Source organism: Tursiops truncatus, chromosome 20 (genome assembly GCF_011762595.2).
Source record: "Tursiops truncatus isolate mTurTru1 chromosome 20, mTurTru1.mat.Y, whole genome shotgun sequence".
NCBI classification, from domain to species: domain Eukaryota; kingdom Metazoa; phylum Chordata; class Mammalia; order Artiodactyla; family Delphinidae; genus Tursiops; species Tursiops truncatus.
Genome location: NC_047053.1, coordinates 49,147,543 through 49,174,792, shown reverse-complemented (window position 1 = coordinate 49,174,792; position 27,250 = coordinate 49,147,543). Strand labels below are relative to the sequence as shown.

The following is a 27,250-nucleotide window of genomic DNA, read 5'->3' as shown; positions in this document are numbered from 1 at the left end:
CTGGATGGCTTTCTACTCTGAGGGAGTGAGATGGACCCTTGCCCACAGCAAGTGTTTCTTGGTTTGCCTTGTTCAGCAACCCCCAGGGCATAGCTGGAAGAGAACAGGGGCTGTGGTAGGGGGCAGGAGAGAGCCCACCCCTTCCCTTCCTGTGTGAGGAAAGGCTGCCCCGCTTTCAGGACGTGCTCTTAGCTGCCACCTTGGGAAGCGTGTTTGTTCTCCTGGGAGAAGAATGCCACGTCCAGCCTGTGGAGAGTGGCAGTGGGCAGGTTGTGTCTTGGATTTATTTGTTCAGCAAATATTTACCGAGTGATGTCTGTGTGTGGGGCGCTGTTTGTTGTGTGCCTGTAAGGATGATCCATTGGAACGTGTGTGGGAGCTGGTGTCTTAGTGTTTTCAAGAGCGGCGAGGTCCAGACCCTTGGGCACCGCGTCCCTGACTCCCAGAGCCTTCATCCTGCCAGGCCCGGGCCGCAGACGCCATGTCTTCGGATTACGGTTACCGCGGTGGCCTCAGGTGAAGAGATTCTGCATCGTTGGCTTCTGGGCAAGCGTGGCTGGTGTGTGCGTGTACATGCTTGTGTGTGTGTTCAAAGAGGACCGTGGGGGCATTAGCTGACAGGTTGGTTCATTTCTTTAATACATAACCATCTTTTCAGATCTTTCATTTCTGTTCTTTTGGGGTCTTTTCTTGGCAGGTGGATTGCCTGGAAAGCACTCTAGAAAAGTCACTCCAGACGAAGTTTCCTTCCGACCTCAGGGTGTCCATTCTCTTAGACTTCACGCGGGGCTCAAGAGGTAGGTCTGACGCCCTCCCTGGCCCCCTGATTCTTCCCTGTTCAGGAAGAACGAGGAATTACACCCTCACCGCCCTGTCCTTAGCCAGCAGCAAGGCTATTTGAAGCCCTTCTGGGATGGCCCAGGACGGCCTGTCCGTCAGGATTCTGTCTGTGGCAAGTGACCGACAGTCCAAGTAAAAATGACTTTGGGAAAAAGAGAATTGTTTTGACTTCCACGTCTGACCTGATTCGGGTGGGTCGTGATTTGGGGCTTGGACCTTTAGGCTGGCTTCATTCTCTGGCTCCTTGCGGCAGCCTCTGGCAGTCCCAGGCCCATCTTGCCACATCTTGTCCACTGGAAGAGCATCTGCTTCCCTCGTGGTCAGCCTGGAGCTCCTGCATGGCCTGTCTCGGGCTCTGTGCCGGGCCTCCTGAGCGTGCTGACCGGCCCAGCCTGGGCCTGCGTGCCTTCCCAGAGCTGGGGTGGACAGAGTCATCTTCACCCAGAGCAGAAATATGAGAGCGGGGCTGGGTAGTGCCCCCGGGAGGAGATTGGGTGCAGTTACCATGAGGCGGGTAGAGGGTGCCGTGGGGCTGGAAGAGCGGATGTCCGCTACACGGGCCGCTCAGTCCTGCCCCGAGATGTGGTGGGTGTCCAGGTAGAAGCTGTCCCGGAGCCCCTCTGGCTGAAAACAGCCCCCGGCGGTCTGACCTGGACGGCTGCGCAGGCCCTTGGTAGGTGGCGCTGCACTGGCGGGCTGCATGTTTTTCCTGGTGTGACTGCCGTCCTTGCTCTCCTGCTTGCCCACGTCTTCAGGAAGGAAAAACTCTCGCACGATGCTGCTCCCACTCCTGCAGAGGTTTCCAGAACAGGTCCGAGTGTCTCTCTTCCACACGCCTAACCTCCGTGGGCTCCTCCGGCTCCTCATCCCTGAGCGCTTCAACGAGACCATCGGCCTGCAGCACATCAAGGTGTACCTCTTCGACAACAGCGTCGTCCTGAGCGGGTGAGTTGGCTTCCTTCTGTCGGGGTCTCCAGGGCAGAGACCAGCAGCACGCAGAGAAGGGAAGGTCCGTCCCCGCGAGCCTTCGAGGGCCTGCTGCTACGTGTTTAGTCTGGTTGCCTGGCCCTCCCGGCGTCTTCCCGGTGTCCTGTCTGCCATGGAGGCTGGAAGCCACGAAGGGCGACTGAAAGCTGGCCGTGGTTTACTGAGCCCTTACTCTGTGTTTGCTCCTGGGTGAGCCCCTCGTGTACTGTCTCAGCTAATGCTCACTGTCACCCCACGTGGTCTTTCCCTCACTTTGTACACAGGAAGCCTGAGAGGACAAATAACTTTGTCAGGCAGGGCTGGGTGGGAATCCAGGCCCTTTGGGGGACACTGGGGCCAAGCCCGAGTGGTCCTTGGCTCTGTAAGTGTCTGCATCTCCTCTCGGTGGTCAGCTCGGTGAGGGGACAGCCTTGCGGTCACTCCTCTGTGTCACCTTAGTGTCACTCTCGCCCACCTCTCGTGAGCGGCCAGGCTCAGTAGCTGTTTGTTTTATTTTATTGTATTTTATCTGTTTATTTATTTATTTTTGGCTGTGTAGGGTCTTCGTTGCTGTGCGCGGGCTTTCTCTAGTTGCGGCGAGCAGGGGCTACTCTTTGTCGCGGTGCGCGGGCTTCTCATTACAGTGGCTTCTCTCATTGCGGAGCACGGGCTCTAGGTGCACGGGCTTCAGTAGTTGTGGCATGCGGGCTCAGTAGTTGTGGCTCGTGGGCTCTAGAGCGCAGGCTCAGTAGTTGTGGTGCGCCGGCTTAGCTGCTCTGCGGCATATGGGATCCTCCCGGGCCAGGGCTGGAACCTGTGTCCCCTGCATTGGTGGCCGGATTCCTAACCACTGCGCCCCCAGGGAAGCCCGTCAGTAGCTGTTTGTTAATTGGCTGCTGGTGCACCTGATCCAAGTTGGTTGCTCCCCTGCTCCTGCTGGTGACCCTGAGACCGGGGTCACCAGCACTTGCTGTCGCACCCTATCGCCTGAGTCCTCACCTGCTGCTTTCCTCCCTGTAGCGCAAACCTGAGTGACTCCTACTTCACCAACCGGCAGGACCGCTACGTGTTCTTGCAGGACTGTCCTGAGATTGCGGACTTCTTCACGGAGCTGGTGGACGCGGTGGGGGACGTGTCCCTGCAGTTGCAGGGGGACGACACAGTGCAGGTGGTGGAGGGGATGGTGCATCCTTACAAAGGTAGGGTCCCGGGCTCCTCGCCCTCCTGAGCCTGGGGGTGGTGAGGGTGAGGAGGGCGCGCCTCTGGGGGCCTTGCCACGGGTTTAGGAGACTTGGGTGGCAGAGCCTTGTTCTGCTTTTGTCTTTGGAGCCAGACAGACGTGACTCACTGGCTATCGGTCATGCTCTGCGGGTGAGGGAGCCGCCGGGGAAGGTGGGATTGTGGGCCTCGGGTCTGGGTGCCCGCGGGAGTGAGCCGGGAGCCTGCCCTGCACTTACAGGAAGCGGCCTGGTGGATGGCCACCCCCCTCAGGGCCACCTCCCGTGACTCTGGAGCACAGAGGGTCTGTGGCTCTCGGCTCCATTGAGGTCTGCGGCCTCCTGCCTGGAACGTGAAATGGGAGAGTCCTCGGTCCTGCTCACTGGAAACAGGCAAACCCTGGCATCTAGCATTCCCGGGCTATTTGCATTCCTGTGATTCTTGTGGCCGTGGCTTCCTGGTGGCCTTTAAGGAGGCCTGCTGCTGAATTTGCAACCGTGTCAGCAATGTGGGGAACGGGTTAAACCTAGCCCATGTGAGGAGAAGAGCCAGAAAGGAAGCATCTGAGTGGGGATGTCTGGTGGGAACCCTGTCCCGGGGGCCTGGGGATCTGTGCACTGTGGAGCCAGCCCGTGATCTGAGTGCCTGCCTTGCCTGCTGCCACTACGCCTGTGTGCTGTAGAGTAGTATGATAATTACTGTTATGATTTAAATTTCCACAATACAAATTCATGGAAGTCTGTGTTCTCTTGCATTATATGAGCACCTACACAGTGTTCTCAATTTTGCCCTCTGGCTCACAGAGCCTGACATATTTACTGTCTGGCCCGTACAGGAAACACTGGCTGACCCCTGATCTAACTTAACAGGCCTGGCGTGAATATGCAGAAAAAAGGGCCCCCATTCGGGGCAGAATTGAGAGCACGCTCAGAGGGCGTGGGGGGCTGGGCACAGCCGTGTTCGGGACCAGGGCAGCTCAAGAGAAGCAGTGAGTGAGCGGCCCCCGTGGTGGCCGCCGTCAGTAAGGAGGGATCCCCACAAGCAACATTCCTTCTCTGGGCTGTTGCCCAGCCCTGGAAGGCACTCGGGCGTGTGCGCCTGTTCCCAGCCCAGAGCGTGAGAGCGGTGACCAGGACAGTCGTGCTGCCCGTCTCTCTCTTGTTGATCAGCCCTGCCCAAGGCTTGCTATTCTGTCAGTTTTTTCAGAGAATCAACTTTTGACAATGTTGAAGTTACCTATTTTTATATTGTTGTTTTCTTTCTGTTAATTTCTGCTTTATATAATGTGCTTCCTTGTACTGTATTTTTTGGCTTTTCCTGTTGTTTTTCCTCCTAACTTCTTGAGTTGGACGCTTTAGCTCATTAACTCTCTTATCATCTAGTGATAGAGTTTAGACTCACTTCTTTTCCCTTCATTGTGTCCATGCAGCCACTCGTCACTGGTGTCCGTGTGAAAACAAGGCCCAGAGCCTGCCTGTTCACCTCTGACCCTTTGTGGCTCGCTCTCCTGCTCTCTGGTCATACTTAAACGTGTCTCTGTCAGACACATGTTCTTTCTGACGTGTAACATGCACACTAGTCACGTGTGTGCAGCTTATGTACGTGTTCATAGTGGGTTGGCTCCCAGAAGCCCCCTCGGGTCCCTAGCCAGGCGTGACCCCTGTGTGCCCACTATCCTGACCACTGCCGCCCTCAACTAGTCTTGCCTGTTTTTGAACTTTTCGTAAGTGGATTGGTAGAGGCCTTTTCATTTCCCCCTGAGTGCAGGCTTCTTGTGGCAAGATCCTTTTCCGGGCATTTCTGTCCACAGAGGAGCCTCACATGGGCCCAGTGTCTTGTGCTCAATCGAGACGTGTTTGGTGAAGGATCAGTTGCGGCATCTGTGCTTGCCTGTCACATGCCATGTGGTGTGTCTCCTGTGCTGAATGGGAGTCCAGAGCCTCCCTTCTCTGCTCCTGACTCCCCTTTGCCATGTCTCCCTCTAGGTGACCGGGCTGCGTATTGCAAGGCAGCCAATAAGAGGGTTATGGATGTGATCAACTCAGCCAGGACCCGCCAGCAGATGCTGCATGCCCAGACCTTCCACAGCAACTCCCTCTTAACCCAGGAAGATGCAGCCGCCGCTGGAGACCAGAGGCCAGCCCCAGACACCTGGATTTACCCATTGATCCAGATGAAGCCCTTTGAGATTCAGATCGATGAGATTGTCACTGAGACCCTGCTGACGGAGGCCGAGCGAGGCGCTAAGGTCTACCTTACCACTGGCTACTTCAACCTGACCCAGGCCTACATGGACCTGGTCTTGGGCACGCGAGCCGAGTACCAGATCCTGCTGGCCTCGCCGGAGGTGAACGGCTTCTTCGGGGCCAAGGGGGTGGCAGGTGCCATCCCGGCCGCCTACGTGCATATTGAGCGGCAGTTCTACAGTGAGGTGTGCAGCCTGGGGCAGCAGGAGCGGGTCCAGCTGCAGGAGTACTGGCGGAGGGGCTGGACGTTTCATGCCAAAGGTACGTGGCAGCCGGCTGGTCAGAGGACGGCCCCCATGCCGGAAAGCCGGGGGGTGGACCAGTTGGCCCACTTGTTAGCGCCCGTGGTGCCGGTGCCTGCCTGGTAGAGCCCTGCCCCTTCCCCCGTCTGTCTCCATGACAGCCCTGCGGGCACATCACAGTCATCGCATTTATGTGCATTTCAGTTATGCAAGATCTCTCCCAAAACTTATAAACTCAGATCATTTGGGGGGCTGTTTTAAAAAATATACACATAACCTCTCCCCTCAAATAGATGAAAAGGCACGTGCTTTAGTCTTTCTGTGATCATCCGAGTTCTCCCGCATTGGCCCTGCCCTTCTTGGGGACAGAGAGGGTTCCTTAGGGATCATTTGTTTGGCGTCAAACAGCCCACTTTTTCAGTCCCTTCCTCAGCAGTCCTGTTTTTTCCCCTATGTGCCAAACCTTCGTGTTTTTTTTTTTTTTTATAGCTGAGAAAACTGAGGCTATCTACTTAGAATGTTTACATGTACCGGACTGCCTCAGGGTGGGTCAGAGTGTGGATTGCATATTGTAATGGTCTCTCTTGCACAGTTATGTGCATCTGTGGGGCAGCCCACATGTGGCACAATCCCAGGGGATAGCCACGATGTGAACAAACGGGTTTAGAACCCTGTGCCTTCTCCATGCCGAGGGCATCTGCATCTCGAGTGTGACTGCTCCTTTCTGTCCTCCGGGAGACCCCATGGCCAGCTCGGTTAGTCCTGTGTGTAAAGGAATAGTGGACAGCATGGGGACCCCAAGCCCCGACTGAAGTGCCTGGCTTTCCTGAATTCTTGCTGGTGTTTCAGAGACCCATTTTGCTCCTGCGCTAGTCCTGGGGGCTTCCGGAGAGCCTGAGCGAGGCGGGAGGGGGATGGTGTTGTCACAGCCACTCATCTATGTTGTTTAGACTTGAGGTCACTTTGAACCCTCAGGTTGGACTCTTGTTTCCTTAAACCATTGGTTTCCATCTGGAGGTATACTAGGAAATCCCCCCAGGCCACCCTAGGCCTCCTGGGTCCAGCCCTCTGGGATTGGGTGGTTTCCACTTGCTACTGTGAGGCCGGCGTGCCTGCTCAGGCAGGTGGCACTGTCTGGTGTGGGAAGTGAGCTCTGCCATTGTACCGATCCTGGATGTGTCATGGGCTAAGCCCGGCTGGTGATTAGGTATCTCCGGGCAGGCAGGGCAGCCCACGGGGGTGTGGAAGGTATTTTAGGATTGGCTCTGTTACTTCTGAGAATAACAGTGGTGCCTGGGGTGGGGTAGTGGAGACAGAGAGCTGGATAGTGGGAGGAGCTTTGAGCTCTGAGGGGACCTGTGTGCCTGGCGAGCCGTGCAGAGGCACGTTGAGAGCGCTCGCTCCCCGTCTGCCCTGTGGCTGGGTCGGTGCGGGGGGTCCCTTGTCACTTTGGGGCCCCCAGCGTAGCCTGGCCCATCAGTTCTGAGCGTGCTATAGGTTATTTCCGTGAAGCTGCGCTGATAAACGTGCAGTGACTCCCCAGTTACCGTTGAAACAGAAACACCCAACCGGCTTTTCCAGTGTGTCTCGCCTTTTCCCGGACTGGCGTGCTCCAGCCGCTCCCTCCTGCCGCACGCCCTGTTGCGGGTGGAGCCCTGCCACCTGGCAGCTGGCTTAGTGGGGAAGGCCAGGAATCCCAGGGTGTGTGCAGTAGAGGGGGAGAGGGAGAGCACGACGGGGCACGTGGAGAGGGGCTTCCGCGCAGAAGACACCTCACCCTAACAGCAGGAGCCAAAGGTCAGATCACTCAGCGCTGAAATGAGAGGCCAGGCCCTTCCCTGCCTAGTGGCTGTGCTCGATAGTGGGGGCTCTTACGTCAGCCCCCCTTTCTGAGTCATCTCTTGATGGTCATTTCCCCCAAAACAACCTAGGACAAGGAGCTGGCAGCGCAGGTGGCGCTGGATTTGGACTGTGGAGTGGTGGACCATCTACTGATTGCCTGCCCTGTGCAGAGGCCATGCTGGGTGCAAGCGGTGTGTCTGCGTTTGGGCCCCGGAAAATTCTTCCCCATGGCTGAGTGGCCTATACTACAGTTCCCTTCCCCGGGCTCCTGCTTCCAGAAGCCCTTGGGCGATGAGGGGGAACGGGGACACCGTGTTCCCGCTTCCAGACCCTTGCCCTCCGAGAGCACTGTCAGCGCTGCATGCCTCTGGGAGTCAGGCACCCCGAGGCTCTGGGCCCTGACTGTGTTGAACCTGCTGGTGGCCACGTGCGAGGCGATGCAGGAAAGCTCCGCTCGGTCCAGGCCTGTGGATGCTGGCAGGCGAGGTGGGGAGAAACAGCCTTCTCGTGGGCAACGGCCACGCCAGTCCACGGGTGCTAGTGGATAGCAGTGCAGTCTGGTGACGGGAGGCCCCGAGGGCTGGGGTGTACTCTGTTGTTTTCTGCTCACCGAATGTCGCCAGGAACGTGGAGCAGGGGTGCGTGCTCGGCTGGAGCAGCGCTGGCTCTGCCCAGTGGCCTGAGCGGAGGCCGCCTCACTGGCTACTCTGTCGATTTCCTAGCAGACTTGAATATATATCCCATTTTAGTAAGTTGAGCTGCTTCAAAGAACCAGAGGGACCTTCCACTCTTTAAAGGCATGTACTAGAGACCCCTTTGGCAATGTGGTCCCATCTGGTTAGTTTTTATTGGGAGTTTTTATCTGGTTAGTTTTATTACCCTGGGTAAGCATGATGTGGTGGACAGGTTACCAGGATGGGAGTCTCGAAGCCTGGTTCTTGGCCCAAATTTGCCTTTGGCACAAGTGGAGGGACCAGGTTCAACCTCCGTGTCAGCTGGGGCGATGGCTTTGGGTTGTACTCAGAGGGAATGGTGACATGCATGCGTTCGAGTTTCTGTGAAGTGACCGTGCGGTTCATGGGCGAGGAATAGAGTCCCAGGGGTCGTGGCAGGGACGCCATGTGTGGCGTCAGAGGGCTGGGACCCCTGGCGAAGAGAAGCATCCTCCTCACCTATAGTTTTTTTTTTTTTTTTTTTTTTTTTTTTGGTACGCGGGCCTCTCACTGTTGTGGCCTCTCCCGTTGCGGAGCACAGGCTCCGGACGCGCAGGCCCAGCGGCCATGGCTCATGGGCCCAGCCGCTCCGCGGCATGTGGGATCTTCCCGGACTGGGGCACGAACCCATGTCCCCTGCGTCGGCAGGCGGACTCTCAACCACTGCGCCACCAGGGAAGCCCTCCTCACCTATAGTTTTGTTGCTGATCTCCCCATGGCTCAGTGAAGGGCGACACTGAACCCGGAAGTCTTATTACCAGCATCTGCTTGGCCTCAGGAGGGTTTTGGGGGTGTGGGAGGGTAGGGGTCCACCTTCGACATCCGTCAGTTGGCAGCGCTTCTGATTGGTGGTTTGTCAGCTTCCTGTTGCCCGGCCTTCGTTCCTCACCTGGTGGGTGAGGTGGAACAGGGTTCTGGGAGCGGGGGAGCATTCCGACCTAATGGGGAGCACCACCAGCTCAGCTGGAGTTTAAAGACTTAGTTTTTTTAGATCAGTGTTAGGTGCACAGCAAAACTGAGAGGAAGGTACAGAGAGTTCCCGTGTTCTCCCTGCTCCCCAACACATGCACAGCCCCCCCACTACGTTTATTATAATTGATGAACCCACAGAGACGCGTGATTGTCACCCTGAGTCCACGGTTTGCATCAGCGTTCGTCTTGGTGGTGTGCGTTCTGTGGGTTTGGACAAATGTATAGAGCAGTTGCGCTACCCTAAAATCCCTCTGTGCTCTTTTTTTTTTTTTTAAATAAATTTATTTTACTTGTTTATTTTTGGCTGTGTTGTGTCTTTGTTGCTGCGCACGAGCTTTGTCTAGTTGCGGCAAGTGGGGGCTACTCTTCGTTGCTGCGTGCGGGCTTCTCGTTGCAGTGGCTTCTCTCATTGTGGAGCACGGGCTCTAGGCGCGCGGGCTTCAGTAGTTGTGGCCCGTGGGCTCAGTAGTTGTGGCACGCAGGCTCTAGAGCGCAGGCTCAGTAGTTGTGGCGCACGGGCTTAGTTGCTCTGCGGCATGTGGGATCTTCCCGGACCAGGGCTCGAACCTGTGTCCCCTGCATTGACGGGCGGGTTCTTAACCCCTGCACCACCAGGGGACCCCCCCCCCCCCGCTCTGTGTTCTTGTGCTCTGCCTATCTCCCCCCAACACCCCTGGCCTCCGCCCTGGGCAATCGTAGATTTTTTTTATTGTCTCCATAGTTTTGCCGTTTCCAGAATATTATATAGTTGGAATCATACAGCCTGAAGCCTTTTCAAACAGGCCTCTTTCACTTACCATGCATTGAAGTTTCCTCCACGTCTATTCATGGCTTGATAGGTCATTTCTTTTTAGGGCTGAATGTATATCATTTTTTGGATGGACCACGGTTTATCCTCTCGCCTACTGAACAACATCTCAGTTGCTTCCAGGGGTTCCCCTTTTAAACTTGGTCCTGGTTGAGAGTAGGGTACAGGGTACCAGGAGTAGGATGGCATTGTCAGCGGTTGTGCGTGCTCTGTCTACCTTGTGCCAATGAACTAACCTCTTTAGGTCTTGGAGAGGCAGCAACTTCAGGGGAGTCTGAGTGAGTATGAAGTGTGTCAAACCTAGTTCTCGCATCTTCTTAGCTTTCTGCTCCATGGAGAGGAGGGGACTGAGAGGTGGTGTATGCACCATCATGGGATTTCTTGCTGTGAGAGCAAGGGACACATCCATGCTGGGGGACGTGGGCTGTGCCTGCTGTTAAGATGTTGACTTTGATTTCGTGTGGATGCAATATTCCAGCATTAACAGCACGCTGTGTGTGGCGAGGGCGGGGCAGGGCCACTGGATTAAGAGATTTCTGGCTTCTGCTGACAGAGGAATCTGTTAATGATTGTGAGAATTGTCACTATTTTTACTGCCTTCCCGATAGGCCACTTGGCATGGCGCCCAAAGGTGAACTTGTAGTGAGAACCAGGGCAGCTCCACCCTGTTTGTGGGGCACACGTGAGGCAGTTCTCACCTGGGGATGGGGTTGTGCCTGGGGCGGTGCCGCTCACCTTGGACCGAGCAGGCACCAGCCTCCGGGCCTCTTGGAGTGTTTTGGTTCTGTTCTGGCTTCAGAATAGGTGATGCTTATTCATTCATCTGAGGTTAGGACTGTGATGTCTTCTGTCCCCTCTTGTTTTTACAGGGATCTGAGAACCCTCTGAAATTTATTGCAGAATATTGTGTGGGGAGGAGAGGGAGGGGTGCATAATTTTGAATTTTTCCTGGAGAGATCCTCAAAGAAGGTCTCTAACCTGAAATGTTCATGTGCTCCTGCTGTAGAACCTCAAGGCCTTTTTATATACTTAAACATTTGTTGGAAGAGGTGGTTTTTTATGTTTTTTTTTTTTTTGCGGTACGCGGGCCTCTCACTGCTGTGGCCTCTCCCGTTGCAGAGCACAGGCTCCGGACGCGCAGGCTCAGCAGCCATGGCTCACGGGCCCAGCCGCTCCGCGGCATGTGGGATCTTCCCAGACCAGGGCACGAACCCATGTCCCCTGCATCGGCAGGCGGACTCCCAACCACTGCACCACCAGGGAAGCCCTGGAAGAGGTGTTTTTATCCGCATTTTACTTATTTTGTTCAAACAAGTATTTATTGAGGGCCTGCTGTGTGCCAGGCAGCATTCAGGGCATTGGGGATACATCACTGGGGACTAGACCAACTCCCTGCCCTCGTGAGGTGTGGGTTACTGGGAAGCAGATAAGAAGTGGATGAATCTATCCAAATACAATGTCAGGTCGTGGAAAGGGCTTTGAAGAAGATCAGAGCAGGAGGGGGCTCCAGGTTGATGGCGGTCTGTTAGATGGGGGTCAGGGAGGGCCTCTCTGAGGAGGTGACACTGAGCAGAGACCCCCCCCCCCCCCCGGGCAGGAGAGGTCCGGGCAGAGGGAACAGAAGCGTGGAGCCCCGAGACTACACTAGGCTTGAAGGACACCCCCTGGGCCAGGGTGGTCAGAGCGGAGGATGGGCACTGAAGTTGGAAGCGGCTTGGAGGCCAGGGTGAGCCAGGGCTGCGGGCAGCCTGGGGCTCTCTGGTTTACCCTTCAGCATGATGCTGGGACTGTGAAGGACCGTCGGCGCGAGCAGAGCGGAAGCAGGTGTCTCTCTCCCTACAGAGGAGGCCAGGGCGTGGGGCAGGATGTCTCATTGCAGAGCTGGGAGGCAGTGGAAGTTGTTGGCCGCCAAGTCCAGTCATCTCTGTACCCATGGCACGCTCCCTCTGTGGTGAGACCTGCTGTCCCCGGTGCTGAAGTTCAGTGTTTCCCCCCCCACCCCCAAAGGCACTTTCTCCCCTCCTGTGCCGTCCTTGCTGCCGCAGAGTCTCTCCCTGATCCACTGGTTCCGGGAATGCTGGAGGTGTTGGGCCCAAAGGTCGGGCCCTGGGATGAGGACTTGGGGCTTGATAACAGGTTTATGGCTGGGCTGGGAAGTGCTGTGTTTCCCGACAGTGAGTCCCTGCCCGGCAGTCTCACCCTTTGTGTGTATTCACCCTGACATCCTGAGTGGCATTGTGTGTCTGGCGGGAGGGGAGCTCCAAAGGGCCTCTTGGGAGGCCGAGTGAGAATTTCCCAGTTGTCTTCAGGGCACAGACCAATAGCTAAAAACTCCTGACTTGGTGGTCTTCAATCTAGAAGGACTGTTGTCCGTAGTGGGCCCCTGTCCCGGGCTCTCTGAGGCTGTGGGCATCCTGTGGAGCTGCTGGTGGCACCGTGTGGCATCCCCCTCTGGCTTCCCGCGCTGCGCTAACCCCCGCCCCATCACGGCACGCCAAAGGGTGGCCGTCTCGCCATTTATGGTCTTTATTTTCTTTTCGATGGAGAAAGACCGTGCAAATGAGTCTACAGGGAAAGTTGGTTGAGTGATTGCAGGCCTCACCAAAGTGGTCAGTAGGTAAAAAAGCGCTGCCTCTTTAATCCAAGCCCTCGCCTGAAGTCCACCCTGGGCCAGAGAGGAAAGAAGCTGAGGGAGGCCGAGGTGGCAGGGAAGAGAGAAAAGAGAAGAAATAGGTGTATGTCATACACAACCAACAGGGTTGATGCTGCCTCACGGAGCAGAGACTGGTTCTTGGGGAGGGTGCTGGAAAAGTCTTCAGCAGGGCTAAAAAGCTCCTTCAGGGATCAGGAATGAAAACAGGTTGAGAAGCAGTGGTGCATACTGGGGAGCTGCGGGCCGGGCTGAGATGGGCTGCCTGCCTCTGATGGCTGACCCATAGGCTGCCTTGAGAGGGAGCGGTCTGCGGTTAGGCAGATTTTTTTTTTTTTTTACTGTACGCGGGCCTCTCACTGCTGTGGCCTCTCCCAGCACAGGCTCCAGACGCGCAGGCTTAGTGGCCATGGCTCACGGGCCCAGCCGCTCTGTGGTATGTGGGATCTTCCCGGACCGGGGCACGAACCCGCGTCCCCTGCATCGGCAGGCGGACTCTCAACCACTGCACCACCAGGGAAGCCCTTAGGCAGATTTTACAAATAAGTACGTGTAAGACCAGGCCCTTCCCACCTTTTCTGCCAGACGCTGTGGTCTGGGAGCCTTGGAGGGACACAGGGTCATGGTGGCAAGTGATTTACACCAGCCTAATCCCACATCACCCATGTGGGTGTTGGGCCTCCTTAGTCCTGGCTCTCACCTGTCCCCTCTCTAAGTAGGCTTGGGCAAGCCAGCTGGACAGGTAGCACCAAGCAGACCCAATGTCTTTACGGGGCCAATCTTGGCATCAGAAGAGTTGGAACAGGGAATTCCCCGGTAGTCCAGTGGTTAGGACTCTGAGCTTCCACTGCAGGGGGCACGGGTTTGATCCCTGGTTGGGGAGCTAAGATCCTGCAAGCCATGTGGTGCAGCCAAAAAAAAAAATATATGAAATAATAAAATACATTGAATAAAAGAAGAGTTGGAACAGTGACAACAGGTGGAGATCTCACCCAGCCCTGGGCTTATGGAGGGCTGGGGCGGGGCGGCTGAGCCTAGTGCAGATGGAGGGCCTTTACTGCAGAGGAGGACACTCGGACCTCCCTGGGCATCTGGAGCAGAGTGCCAGGGCCAGCCTGCCCACCCGTGTGGTCTGGCCGCGTGCTAAGATGAGCCACACGGTTGCTTACATGCAGCGGCCCAGCGGAGCGGGCTACAGTCGATCGAGCGATACACACGGACAAGCCAGTGGCTTTGATGTGGCCCCTGCGTGTGTGTGTGTTGGGGGGGTGGCAGGCATATTACAGGAACAGGCAGCAGAGAGTCGTCATCTCTTACCCAAGACGTTCTTGGAAATGCTCCTGTTCTGAGTGAGAATTAGGAAATGGCCTTCTATTTTAGGAGCGTGGTGTGTGTTACATGTTGTTGATTTGCTTGTGTTGCTCCTGCGTGCCTGTGTGCCCTTTGAAAGTCTCACGTTGGCAGGGGAGAGACCCGTGGTGGTGGAAGGGTGCGAGGAGGCCAGCCCTGTGCAGGGTGGCCTGCAGAGGAGCCTGGGACTGACGTTCCCACACTGGGTGTCCTGGCCTGGGCGCTCTTGGTGCAGCGTGGAGGGAAAGATACAAGAGGCCAGATGCAAGCCTGGGCTCGCCGTAGGAGGAAGGAAGTCTGGGCAGCAGATGTCCTTGAGAGGTTAGGTTTGGGGAATAGTCTTTTTAGGAGAAGTAGTCCTGATGGGGCCTGGAACTCAGAGGGGATGGAATGGGGTGCAAAGCAGAGGACCTGCCTGCCGTGTTTCAGGTGACATGTAGGATTCTGAGAGAATCCACCACCTTCATTACAGAGATGTCGCTGTGGTGTTGTCAGAGATGGCGAGTTCCCAGGGCTGGGAGAGGGTGGCGGGCAAGGCAGGAGCCACTACCACATGGCTGCTCACACCGAGCCCTGCTTTTTCCTCTGTCTGTGGTATTAACTGGCTTATTTTCTAGCAAAAAAGGGGGAAGCAGTGTTGTCTGGGTTGGGACTGAAACGGACTGGGCCTTCCAGGTTCTCTCGTGCGCTGGCCTCTCGTGACCTCTCGTCTGTCTGGCCTAAAGCCCTGAGCCCCCAGCAGGCTCATTTCTGGTGCCCCGATGGGCTTCACAGTCAGCAGTCTGAGCGAGGGAGAGTTGAGTGGCCCTGGGGAGGCAGGGCCCAGCTCGTCTTCAGGTAGATGCAGCAGGTGGATGCAGCGTGGAGTAACCTGAGCTCTGTTTTCAGGCTGGGGCTCTATCGGCTGTCCCCCGCCCCAAAACCCTCTTAAAGGGCCCGTGCTGGGCTGCTCCTCCCCTTGCAGGGACCCTTAATAGCTCGGTCAGACCCAGGCTCCACCTTAAGAGATTTGGGACAAAATCCCATAGGAGCCCAGACATCGAGAGCTCTGACTTGGGCCCACGGAGCGCTCCTCTGGGAGGAGTTGGGGGCTGGACCAGTCCCCTTGCTTCTCTGCCCTCTGCTCTTGCAAGGGTTTTGGTGGGGCCGTCCTCACGCCAGTTCTAGGAGGAAGGACAGATGCCCTCCACCCCACAGGCTGCTTACGGCCTGCTTTGCCAAGTAACCCGCTCTTAAACCCAGTCCTTCGTCATGCCCGTAACCGCCCCACGTCTGCTGGCTTGGGTGAAAGCATCTCTGTTCCTGAGCCCACGGGTCAGCTGGCTTCTTTCCTGAGAAGCAGGTGTGACCTGAGCTCTGGGGGCCGCTTTCCCTCCGGGCCTGCGGAAGGACAGGGGAGGCTGGATGGTGGCCAGGACGCGGCTGAGGCAGTTCGGAGAGTGGGGATTAGAGGTCTTGCGCTCTCTGGGATGGGCTCTGGTAGCATCGCGGGGTGGGTGGGGGTGAGAACAGAGCCTGAGCACTGGCATCACCATGGTCCTTTTAAGAACCCACTTCTCGCCTTGTCGGGAAAAGAGGCCACAGCGTGCCATGTGACAGAAAGGGGAGCTGTCCCAGTGAGTGGCCCTAGTGCCGGGCTGCCCTGCAGACGCTGTGGTCCCTGCGCCTCCTGGCAGCACCCTGGGCTGGGCAGACGTGGCCCCTGCTTAGCCCGTCCCCTCGCTGTCTTGTTCACGCAAACCCTGTGGGGGGCTGCTCTCCTCTTAGGTTGGAGCGCGACTGGAGAGGCTGTGGCAGCTGCTGTGCTCACTTCCTGTCTGCACGTTTCCTTTTCCCTGCAGGCCTCTGGCTGTACCTGGCAGGGAGCAGCCTGCCCTGCCTCACGTTGATTGGCTCTCCTAATTTTGGGTACAGGTCAGTTCACCGGGACCTGGAGGCCCAGATCGCCATCGTGACGGAGAGCCGGGCCCTGCAGCAGCAGCTTCACCAGGTCGGTTGGGGTGGGTGGGACCTCCCCGGGGGTGGGGGGGGCATAGCTGGGAGCCAGGTCCCCGAGGGCTGCCTCTGCCGTCGTCTCCTGCCGGGGGCTGAGCAGAGTAGGAAAGAACCGGCGTCCTCTCGCGTGTCCTGGTGGCCGGTCCTGAGGGACACCTGCCGCGGGGCTGTCCTGCGAAGCCTGGGCCCTTCTGCCTCCAGCCCGGGGCCCGCTTTTGCCCTGCAGGGGCTCCCCCACAACTCCTTACATCCTGGAGGACATTTTCTTTCCCTGCATGGGAAGAGAACACTGTTCTCACTGGCATGTGAATATAGCGCTGGTTCCCAGCCTCTTCTGAGACTGCGGATCAACTATGAGAGGGGGTTAGGAGCCAGGGTTACACGGGACCTGGGTCCATTAGGGAAGAGCTTCAGGCGGCCTCGGTCATTTCTGATGAAGACCCTCCCCAGGAGGTGCTTCAGAGTCGGGGGAGGGAGAGGCAGGAGGCAGGGTTGCCACCCAGGCAGAAGGGGCACGCAGGGAGCCAGAGTCTCTGCACGTGGAGACAGAGAACCCGGAAAAAAGAGCCAAACCATAGAATGAACTTAGACGCCCGTGCAGACAGAGCTGGTTCGTGGGGAGCTAAGCCGCTGCGAGCGCTCTGACAGTCCCGGTCACAGATTTCTGTCTGTGCCCTTGAGTCAGCATGCACGATCCTACTGCGCTGAGAACTTGAATTCTATTTATTTTAGTTCAGATTGTTTCACTTGGTAATGATCTGGTTGGGGATTGACCTACAGAGGAGATGGTGGAGGGACTGCTCAGAGGTGTGCCTGGCCAGGCGCAGGGGCCCCTTGTAGCATGTTTGTGGGGGCCGGTGGTGGGCGGGACGCAGTGGAATGTCGTGGCTGCCTCGCCTCCTGCCCGTGTCAGGGGATGGCGGTTGGGCAAGGCAGGCCCCTGTCTCCAAGGTGTCTTGGAATTTCTGTGTTGTTTTTGTCACGTTCCTAGTTGTAATAGGATTTCTTTCCTTACAGTTGTGAGAGGGGAAGGCAGGCATTTTTCTCGAGAGAGCGGACCTAGAGCCTGAGAGAGAACCGAACTTGCTTTGTCTGGCTCGGTGGGCGTGTTATGTGGCCCACCGAGGACCTCCCGCTCCCCTGGGCAGAGACTTCCCGGCACGGCTCACGGGAGAGCAGCCCTTTCTTCTGAGGTGGGGCTGGAGAGTCACGGGGGACGGCACCTTGAACCCCTGCTGCTGGCTGCTGGAGACCCACGGTCAGGTTGGAGAGCCGGGGCAGGGGAGAATGCCCTTTGCTCCCTGGGATAGGAACGTGGCAGTGACTCCCAAAGGGGCAGCGGTCTCGGCCTCCTTTCGTGATGGTCTTTCTGTTTGAAGTCGAGAATAACTGAAAGTTAGTGCTTCTGCGTGAATCTTCGCGTTTGAGCACCTGCAGCAGTGCTGATGAACTTCAGAGAATGCGAGCACAGCACCTGTGTATGTGAAACCTAGATGATCCTTTGGGGTCACAAATTTGTGACCTTGACAACAAAGCCTTTCCAGGGAAGGTGCCAGCTTCCCTCCTGAGTCATGGGAATGTAGATAACACTGCTGTAGGCCAGCCCTCAGAAGCGTGTAGACTGAGTTAAGCTTTTATTCTTGTGTTTGGGAACTACTGTTGCGAAATTGTTGGAGCCTTTGTTGATGGACGAGGAAATGGTAACTGCCTTGTTCCCCGGGATCTGCCTCCTGCAATCTGGGAATCTTGTCAGTGACTGAGTGGGGCCTTGGTGCTGGGAAGGGCTTCACAACCAGGGCTGAGAGGAAGTGGCAGCGGTCGGGCTCTGGGTGGCCAGCGGGAGAATCTGATCTGCTCAGCAGATCACAGATGCTATGGTGAGACTTCCAGCAAATGACCAAGGAGGTTCCAGTAGGGGCCGGCCGGCCTCAGAGCGGGCTGGGTTGAGAGGAACAGTGGGGTCCCCTGGACTTTTGCCTCGGTTGCTGAGAGCTGGGTTTCCTCAGATGGTAGCGAGTGGTCGGTGTGAACGTGGCCTCTGGCGAGGACCAGGTCTCTGTGGGTCTGGGCTGATTTGGGGGAGCAAGTCTCTGCCCAGGGTCCCGGTGCTGGCCGCTCTCCCCCACTTCCTGAGTAAGGGGCCTGAACCCACATCCTGGATCTGAGAAAAGCTGGGCCGCTTGTGGTCAGGAGCTGCGTTCCCAAATGACATATTTGGGATATTTTGTTTTTCTTCCCAAACCTGAATCCCAGCGGCTTTTGATGGTGGGAGGGTGACAGTTCATGCCACTGCAGTCCTTCCGTTCTTTAGAGGCACGTTGATTTCTGTGCCTTTGAAATGCAAAAATGCATTTCTGGATAACTCCACCTATTATATACTGGGACTGCAGCCACCCTCTGGAGAGGCCCACACGATGCCCGATGCTGGGACTGCCCAGCCACACAACCTTCCCCGAGCCCAGAAAGTCCCTGAAACCCCGGCTGCCTGGGTCCCTGCTCTCAGAAGCTGCCTCTGGAGTCCTCCTGGGGACCCAGGGAAGGGCCCTGTTCATGTCACACTGGGCACCAGAGTGGGGAGATATTTTTATCCGAATCCGAAGTCCCTCCCTTCACTTAGTACGTACAATAAAAACTGAAAGCTTCCTGGTTTTGTTCAGAGGACACGGTTTACCACTTGTGACCTAAGAAAGACTCCCTTGAACAGCATTGTAACCTCGACCAGCTGACTTCCTTCTCCATCCCCGTGTGGAGTCTGTGAGGAGACTTAAGTGTTTCTGGTAATTTAATTGAAATCTTGGCTGTGTATTCATTGGAAAACATAAAGCTGGAGCCGGGTCTGTGGAAACTTCTGCAAAGCAGCCCCCCGAGACCGGCTGGCTCCTCCATGAGGCCCATCCAGCCATGGTCAGCGGGCGGCCGGCAAAGTCTGCTCGGACCTGAAGCGCCAGGGACCCCGGCCCTGGGAGCACCCACTCACAGGGAGTGAGCGCAAAGAATGTGCCGGAGGATGTGAGGCCGGGCACGAGACGCCCCAGCCCGCGCCGGGGAGAGCTGGGGCAAATTCTGTAGTGTCCTGGAGGGCGCGGTGTCCTTCATCCCCTGTCCTCACTGGGCCAGAGGAGTTTGCCAGGGACGTGGCTTCCGTTCCTGCCCCCAGAGAAGAGAGCGTCCAGCTCCCAGCGGGATGGTGCGGCGGCATCCACTGTCCCCTTGGGGCTCCTGGTCCCGCAGTGGACAGGGTGTTTGCAAAGCCAGCGTGGGTGGATCCTCACCGTAGTGTGGGTTAAGTCAGTATTTTATAGATTAAAGGGACAGAAGGTTCGGAGAGGGATGTCACCACTCTTGGTGGTGGAAACAGAATCACATCCCCTGACTGCTGCCTTTTGCCCTTTGAAAGCTTCGATACCTTATTAAGGAAGCACAGCACTTGTAGGGTGTAATGTTTTAAAAAGAGGCAGTTTTTCCTCTCAAAGATTCTAAACAAAATTTAAGATGAGGCTTCTATCAGTGTTTTTTAACTTGTTTTTTAAATATGTAAGAATTGTTCATTGTAAGAATCGAGAAAAGTTACAAGACGCTAAACCTTTCATCCAGTGAGAGTCACTGAAATCGTTTTGATTGCTCCTTGTCTGTCTTGTTCTGTGTGCGTATGGAGACGTGTAACTTGTTTTTTTCTTCTTCACGAAAGTAGGATTATATTGTGTATGTTAACTCATGTCCAGTGTCTTTCACTTAATATATTTGTGCACATTCCCGTATTGTTAAGTAAATGTTTTTCTAGAGTATGATTATCTTATGGTGAATGCTGATTTGTCATATGGGTTTATTATATTTAATTAGCTGGTTGGTGGACATTTAGGGGGTTTCCAGGTTTTCTCTGTCATAAATGTTGCTGTGATAAATGTCAGTACACAGGGATCTTAGTGCACAGTTGTTTTCTCGGGATAAACTCTTGCAAGTGGAGCTTTATAAGGCTTTTGGTACTTGTTGCCAAATTGCTCTACAGACAGATGATCCGAGCCCCCTTTCCATTCATTCCACCAGCGCGTCCGGGAGTGCCTGTTCCCTCGGCCTTCGTCAGCAGAGGGCGATGATGCAAAACAACTTTTTGCTAGTTTGAGAGAAGAAAAAACTGTGTCTCATTTAAAGAAAATCTCATTATTTTAATTGGCACTACCTCATTTAGTGAGGGCGAACTTTTAAATATTTTTTCCACCAGCTGTATTTCTTCAACTCTAAATTGCCTGTCCCACACACGTCTTGCTTGGTCTTAAAAATTGAAGCACACTGGCTTCTTGGCTTTTCTAAGGAATGTGTACCGGGGCGACCTGCGCTGGGGCCCCCACGGAGCCCCTGGGCCGGCGGGCCGCGTCACCGGTGCTGGAGCTGACCCCAACCCCTGTCCGCCCCTCTTCCCCAGGAGCAGGCGCAGCTCTACCTGAGGTCTGGTGCGGTGTCCTCTGCCACCTTTGAGCAGCCGAGCCGGCAGGTGAAGCTGTGGGTGAAGATGGTGACTCCGCTGATTAAGAACTTCTTCTGAGGACAGCAGGTACTGACTACCAGGCCGGCCCAGTGCGGTTTCCCAGGGGGTCACTAGAGGGACAGGGGGCTCCCCCCAGTGGGGGTCCCCAGGGCCTCTCGCAGGGACTCCAGGGCCCTTCCGTCCTTTCTTGGTTACATGTCCAGGGGTGTATGTCTGGGCTCGTGGGTGGTTGTGGAGGTTTTGGAAGCCTGGTGCTAAGTGAGGCAGCCCTCTTACCTTCTGCCACGTCCTGGGGCTGTGGTGCGGTCAGCATTGTGGGGCCCACCAATGCTCTCCCTTCCCCGGGGGCCGGAGGCGGCCCTGGGGTGAGGGCCTGGTGGCCACCGGGTACAGAGGTAGATTCTGCGCCCCCTCCTCACCGCTGAGCACGCCGTTCCGAAGGCAGTGGGAGCGGAGGGGCAGCGCTCTTGGTCGGGAGCGTCCTGGCTTGCTGCCCGGGGCAGCTGCAGCTGCCAGCATGAGAGGCCCCGGGGCTGCTGCCTCATCTCCCTGACGTTTCTGTGACGTGCGCTTGCGGAGATGAGATGCTGTCGTGGTGGCAGCTGGTAGCAGGACGTGCCCCGCCCGCCCAGGAGCCTTCCCCTGGCGGCCGGGCCTCTGGCCGTGTCCCACGGGAGGACGAGACGAGGCCTCACCTGTGCTGCCCCTTGGCTGTTCGGACGCCGGGAGGCCAGCCAGGGTGCAGCTGCCGTCGGAGGTGGGGTCTCTCCTGAGTCCCCCGTGTGTTTCAGATCCCTTTAGACCCTGACCTCCCCGCCGTGTGGCCCCAGATGGGATCAGTCTCCTGGGTGGGATGGTCTGGGCCGGACTTTGCTGGTCCAGCCCACGCTAGGGGTTTGGGGGGATGGGAATGGTTGGGCCTTTGGCCTGTGGGGAAGGGAGAGAGGAGGCGGGAGGACAAGGATGAAGGGTTGAGCGGCCGAGCGTCGTCCGCGTTGGCACTGTGTGCGGCCCGCGTCCCCTGCGGCCTGGTACCATGGTTCTCTTTTCAGCCTCACTTTAAAAAATTTTATTTGTTTCATTTTTTTCTCAGCATTTGAGTTACTTTAAATTTCATTCAAATAACATGCGAATTTAGAGAGTAAAATAATACCGAAAGGCCAACAAGATGCAGCTGCCCTTCCTTCCCCCTAGCAGCCACTTTTGACTCTTTTACCTGTGTTTCTTCTGATATCTACCCGTGTGCTCCTGCGCCGCCCCCAGTGTCTCCAGGAGCAGATTTCAGAACCTCCCTGCCCAGTCCCCAGACCTTCAGGTGCTTGAACCTTGCCCAGAGAGAAGGCCTCGCAGCCCCAGGGCATGGCAGCTCATCCTTGGGGCTGGGGGCAGCAGACGGGATTCCATCCCTGCCCACCTGCCCTGGAGGCAGCTTCACGTGTCTCCCTCCAAAGGGCTGGCGGCTCCGATGGTCGCGTTCGTCCTTGGGTCTTGGGAGGCCGTGGTTGGCCTAGCTCGCGCCACCTTGCTGTGTGCGTGGGGCGCCGGTGCGGGGATCACCTCATCAGCCCCTCCCCTGGGCCTGGGCAGATCTGCAGGCTTTTGTGGTGGGGAGTTGGGTGGAGCAGTGGCCACACCACGCTGCCTGGGGGCAGTGGCACATCAGTTAACACTGTTTGCCTCCAAACCAGTTATTAAATTGTCCTGTGGGACAGTGAGAGGAGGGAAGCCAAAAGAATGTGCCTGTGCCGGGGCGCTGGGTTTCTGTTTGGAGAGAGGCTTTCGGTAAACAGCGTTTGCATTCCTGCAGATGCTGTGGGGCCAGAGCGAGCATTGTGCCACTGCCGGGCTTGAGCAATCTGTGGCTGCCCGCTTTGCGAGCTGCTCGCTTTGTCTCTGCTGGTTGCCTTTGGGACGGTCCTGGGCGGCCCCCCCACCCCACCCCCCGGGCGCTCGCTCCAGCCAGGGCCCCTACCCTTCCACCCACCAGGCCTGCTGCGGGCGTCACGGCACCTTCAGACGCAGCATAGCTTTTGTCCCAGGCTCTGTCTCCCCAAGGCTGGATTGCAACTCCAAGCAAGGTGAATCATCTCTCGCAAAGTTCGAAGAGAATTTTGTCATCTACCCACAATGTGTAGAGTGTGGAATAAATGTTTTATTTCAGGCTCTAAAGGCAAAACTGGAAAATCTCCCCATTTTTTGGTTATTACCAGGGATTAAAATGAGTTGCCTGGTGGCCGCTGGCAGTTTTATGTCCTCCAGTCAGGGTGGTGGCTCTCCTGGCCTTCCAGCTACAGTGACCCCTCCTGGCCGGCAGAGGTGGTTGCCCGGTGGCCAGGTTCTGGGGGCAGGACTCCTGCCTTCCAAAGGGGTGGATTCTCTAGGCCCCAGGGAGGGAGGATTTGAGGGGCATTTTTCCTTCTCCCTCTTAGCCCCACCAGGCCCCAGGATTGTTGTAAATTATTGGCCTCGGAGTTAGGGCTTCTAGGACCTCTTCTTCACCCAAGGATTGGGTGAATACTTGGAAAAAAGTTTTCACAGAACTACTTCAGCATCAGGTTGAACTTAGGAGGAGGCCAGGTGTGTGTGTGGGACGGTGGCATGGTGCTTGCTTTACTCTGCTTTGAAGCTAGAAAACACCGAGGTGCCAGCCTGTGGGCCCCCGCTGGAGTCTGTGGGCCCTGCTAGCTGCCTTCCTGTACCCCTGGTTTCCCAGTTCATCGTCGTCTCATTTTGTCTGCACCCATTACCTGGGTCCGTCAGATGGGGGCCTGGCCCAGGGCAGCCCTGGGACCAGCACCGCGGTAGCCACCTGCTCCCCTTGGAGCAGGAGCTCACAGAATGAGGCCGGATGAGGCGGGCCACCTCTGGTCCCTTCCCTGCTGGCACGCGTGCGTGTGTGTGCGCGCGTGCGCCTGTCGCCTGTGCCCGCTGCGGTGCTGCAGCGTGCGGCCCTGGGGCGCAGTGCCTGCGGACACGCTCACCTTTTTGGAAGTCGGGGTGTCTTGGCTGCTGAGCAGTTGTCCCTCTTCTGCTGACTTGGGCTTTGTTTGTTCTTCATTTTCTAATTCTAATTAATTCCTAGATGGTGGGTTAGGTTGTTTTGAGATTTTTCTTGTTTTGAGGTAGGCCTGTATTGCTATGAACTTCCCTCTTAGAACTGGTTTTGCTGCATCCCATAGATGTTGGAAAGTTGTATTTTTATTTTTGTTTGTCTCGAAGTATTTTCTGATTTTGGTAGCATGTTGTTTAGTCTCCGTGTGTTTGTATTTTTCCCATTTTTCTTCCTAGAATTGCTTTCTAGTTTTATACTGTTGTGGTTGGGAAAAATGCTTGATGTAATTTCTGTACTCTTAAATCTGTCAAGTCTTGTTTTGTGGCCTAGCACATGATTCATCCTGAACGTTGAAAAGAATGTGTATTCTTCTGCTTTTGGATGGAATGTGCTCTAGTTATCTATTAAGTCCAACTGACCTCACGTGTCACTTGAGACTGCTGTTTCCTCATTGATTTTCTGGATGATCTGTCCATTGATCTAAAGGGGTGTTAAAGTCCCCTGCCATTAGTTGTGTTATTGTCAGTTTCTCCCTTTACATCTGTTAATATTTGCCTTATACGTTTAGGTGCTTCTATATTAGGTGCATATGTGTTTAATGAGCGTTATATTGTCTTCTTGTATTGATCCCTTTATCATTATATAATGCCCTTCTTTGTCTACTATTGTAGACATTGTTTTAAAGTCTACTTTGTCTGGTGGCAGGAAGTGAGAACTGACGGTGGGGAGAGGGGAGGGAGACAAAAGACAACGAAGATGCTGCCCAGAACCAAGAGGGGACGACCATTTATTGTGACCTCCCAGGACACAGACATGTGTTTAAAGTGGTCCCTCCCGTTCCCAGCAATTTCAGAAAGTGGGAAGTTGACAGGGAAGCACTTGAGCTGTATGGAAATGGCCCCTCCGTGGAACAGTTTGCTTTTCGGAATTCTGGGGCAGGGAGGCGGCATTACCCATAATCGAGGGAGGTTTTCTTGCTTGAGAGAAGGAATAGTGCTTTAGGGGACAGTGCCTGTGGCAGTGGCCGCTCCTGTCTGTACGGGAATGGAACACCCTGGCCCTTAGTGGTGGGTGTTTGCAGGTAGCATCAGGCAAGGGTGTGGCTGCCTCCAGCTCTAACCCTACATGCCACCGGTGGGAAAAGATAAACCCAGCTGACCCTGTGGGAAGTCAGGATTTGAGGGTTTGGTTCCTGGGATGCTCCCCTGGCTGCCGGGAATTGGGGCCTCACCCCTAAGCCTGTGCCAGGCCCCTGGTGGCCATCAGGCTGAAGGCTGGCTCAAGTGAATCAATCAGACAAACCTGGCTAAGTGGCTTCATTGTTTTAATCCCATCCACACCCCCTCTCCCAGGCTGCCCTCCACCCTCTGGCTAGTCTCGATGTGCATGGTTATAAAGTGCCTCGATTATTTAGGAGAACAAAAAAGCAATCATCAGTTCCTGTGAAAATAAGTGATAGTTGCAAGGCTGAGTTCCTAACTGTAAATTTGAAGTTGCGGTCAGGACCTGGCGCTGGGCAGCATGGGCCTCACGGCGGGACCCGGGGCTCCAGCTAGGCCTGTAGGAGCAGCGCCACGGCTGCCAGGATCCACTTTGCTGCCTTCTCTTTGGTCTTCAGGTTAAAGGTCCAGACGTAGGTGGGGCCGCGGATGCGTGTTTTGTACACGGGACACTCATAGATGTTCTTGGTCTCCATGCGGTCCACAGGGATGGCCTTGATGAAGATGACGGGCATGGCCGGCGTCAGCTCTTTCAGCCGCGCGTCGGCGATGACTCCCATCTGGGTGTCCCAGCGAGCTCCTGCAGGGACAGCACAGCCAAGGGTCAGGGTGGCCCAGGGTGAGGTGACTGGTTCCCGGTTCCCGTCTGTCGTGCTGGCAGTGGGGGAGGGGAGGGGCCTGGCTTGCACCCGCACCCCTGTAGAGATAGGCCAGGTGCCAGGGCCTGGACTGCACAGGAATTGCTGCAGGGGGGGGCTGTAGGCAGAGGACGGGGTGGGGGTCGTGTGCACGGCGTGACTGCCTGTGTGTCTCGCTGTGCACCTCTGAGGGACAGATCGGCCCTAAAGCGCTGGGCTCCATTGTCTGCGTGCGTGGTGGTTTCAGAGCCTCATGTGTCAGCCTTCTTCGTTTCAATGGCAGGAAATCATAACTCCAGCTGAAAATGACTGACTAAACTCCCTGCTTCCCTCCCTCTGTAGCGACTGTCCTGCGTGCACCTGCACAGTACAAATATGTATATGCACATACAACAACTGTCCTGCCTTGAACCAGACTTATTTCTACTCACCCTATTTAACGATGCTTAGATTTCCTGTCTGTAATTCCAAAATAAACACGGAGAATGGTTGCTGCTCTGCTTGTCTTTGGTGATGTGGGCACGGGGGGTAAAGGGGTGACATCAGTCGCTAAGGAGGGTGGGGGAGTCGCTGGCACTCAACTCAGAGTGGGTCTGCCGGCTGGTCCTGTCTGACCTTGCCTGGTGCGGGACAGGGGTGATGTGGGCGGAACTGAATGAGTGCCAGCCTTGCCCCCCACCCGCTGCTGGGACCTGGCCATGTGATGGCCTCGCACTGGGCTCGGCTCAGGGGAGGGGGCCGGCCGGGCCTCCCTGCCCTTGAACCTGTGCCTTGTGGGGGTGCGGTGGTTGGACAGTAGCCCTGACAGAGGTGGGCTCCTGGACCCTCACCCCCAGAACGTATGCCTGTCCTGGGCTCCAGGGCTGAGCTCCTCATGGCCTCAAAATGGGGGCTCAGGTCTGCGGACGAGCCTGCACCGCAGCAGAGCCAAGCGGATGCCGGTGTGTGGTTGGGCTCCTCAGGCCACTGTGAGCCCACGTGCCCCTGGTGCTTCCCCTGCCAGTGCCTGTTACCTTCCATGAAGAGCCCGTACACGTAGGAGCCCTCCCGGGGGGGCGCGGTCATGTCCTCCCGGTTCTTCTTGGTCACCTCCACAGACAGACACATCTTGTCCAGTGGCCACTCGTTCTTCCTGGCCATGGACTGCATGATGGCCGTGAGGAAGGACTGCGGGTTGAAGAAGCCGGCCAGCCACACGGTGGTAGGCAGCGTGAAGTCCATCGTCCAGGCCTCGAGCTCCTGGAGGAGATGGGCGTGGGGCCGTGCTAGAGCCTCCCCGCCTCTGCGCAGAGGACGGCCGCCTGCCCGAGACGCCCGTTCACGGTCTGGACGGGGAGAGCAGGGTCCAGGAGGGGGGCTCACGATTGAGAGGATTTGGGTCTGAAAGAGGCTGCTGCTCTCTTTCTCCCCCAGGAGGTGGCTCCCGTGACAGGTGTCCCTGGAGCCTCCTGGGCTCTGCTGGGAGGCCCTCTGCATCTGTGGCCGCAGAAGCTGCTCTTGCTTCGCGCTGGCCCTTTTTTCTTCCTTCGGGGAGGAAGTTCCTGCGTTGTCGGGCCTGCGTGCTCGTGGTGTGGCCCAGGCCCTTCCGGCTGTGCTCTGACCAAGGCCAGGCCAGCAGGGGCCTCCAGGCCTCTGATGGGGATGCATGTTCCCCCCCCACCCCGCCTCACTCCTCAGGCCCTGGGGGCAGGTTTGCTGAGAGTCAGGCCAGCGGCTCCCCAGAAGCCTGTCCTTACCCTGATGCGGAGCAGCAGGTCGGCGTACCAGGCCGCCAGGCCCAACCTCGAGGGGTAGGCCCGGGCCACCCACGTGTCGGGCACAGTGTCATAGAACAGAGCCGTGGACAGGTCTTCCATGTCAGTCGTGATGGTCAGTTCTCCCTGAGGGACACGCAGACAGGGGTGCTGGGGCGCTCGGCACAGATGCAGACCCGGTCAGTCCTATGCCTTGTTTCACCTGCTCTCAGGTGGCTGAGCCCCCCCCCCCCCCCCCCCCCCCCCACCCTGTGTCGTGAG

General features: G+C 56.6%; 2 protein-coding genes across 7 annotated transcripts in view; one reads left to right on the top strand and one right to left on the bottom strand.

The window, feature by feature from the left end:
• The window catches only part of PGS1 (phosphatidylglycerophosphate synthase 1), a 44,798-nt gene that overhangs the window by 13,544 nt on the left and 4,004 nt on the right, over positions 1 to 27,250 (top strand). For 2 of the 6 annotated variants that reach the window (XM_073798251.1, XM_033848598.2), the window contains exons 4-9: positions 698 to 797; positions 1,596 to 1,785; positions 2,827 to 3,005; positions 5,010 to 5,531; positions 15,689 to 15,837; positions 20,263 to 20,391. In XM_073798251.1, the coding sequence (XP_073654352.1) occupies positions 698 to 797; positions 1,596 to 1,785; positions 2,827 to 3,005; positions 5,010 to 5,531; positions 15,689 to 15,837; positions 20,263 to 20,382 (1,260 nt within the window). In that variant the 3' untranslated portion in view covers positions 20,383 to 20,391. Of the gene's footprint in view, positions 1 to 697; positions 798 to 1,595; positions 1,786 to 2,826; positions 3,006 to 5,009; positions 5,532 to 15,688; positions 15,838 to 20,262; positions 20,392 to 24,995; positions 25,727 to 27,250 lie in introns of those variants that run through there. The other 4 variants (XR_012328765.1, XR_012328764.1, XM_033848596.2 and 1 more) reach the window with 3 other exon arrangements.
• DNAH17 (dynein axonemal heavy chain 17) overlaps positions 22,598 to 27,250 on the bottom strand; it is a 154,366-nt gene continuing 149,713 nt past the window's right edge. Inside the window, exons 81-83 of the mRNA XM_073798250.1 lie at positions 26,972 to 27,115; positions 26,249 to 26,474; positions 22,598 to 25,177 (exon numbers count right to left, since the gene is read on the bottom strand). Coding sequence (XP_073654351.1) covers positions 24,930 to 25,177; positions 26,249 to 26,474; positions 26,972 to 27,115 — 618 coding nt within the window. The 3' untranslated portion in view covers positions 22,598 to 24,929. The remainder of the gene's footprint in view (positions 25,178 to 26,248; positions 26,475 to 26,971; positions 27,116 to 27,250) is intronic.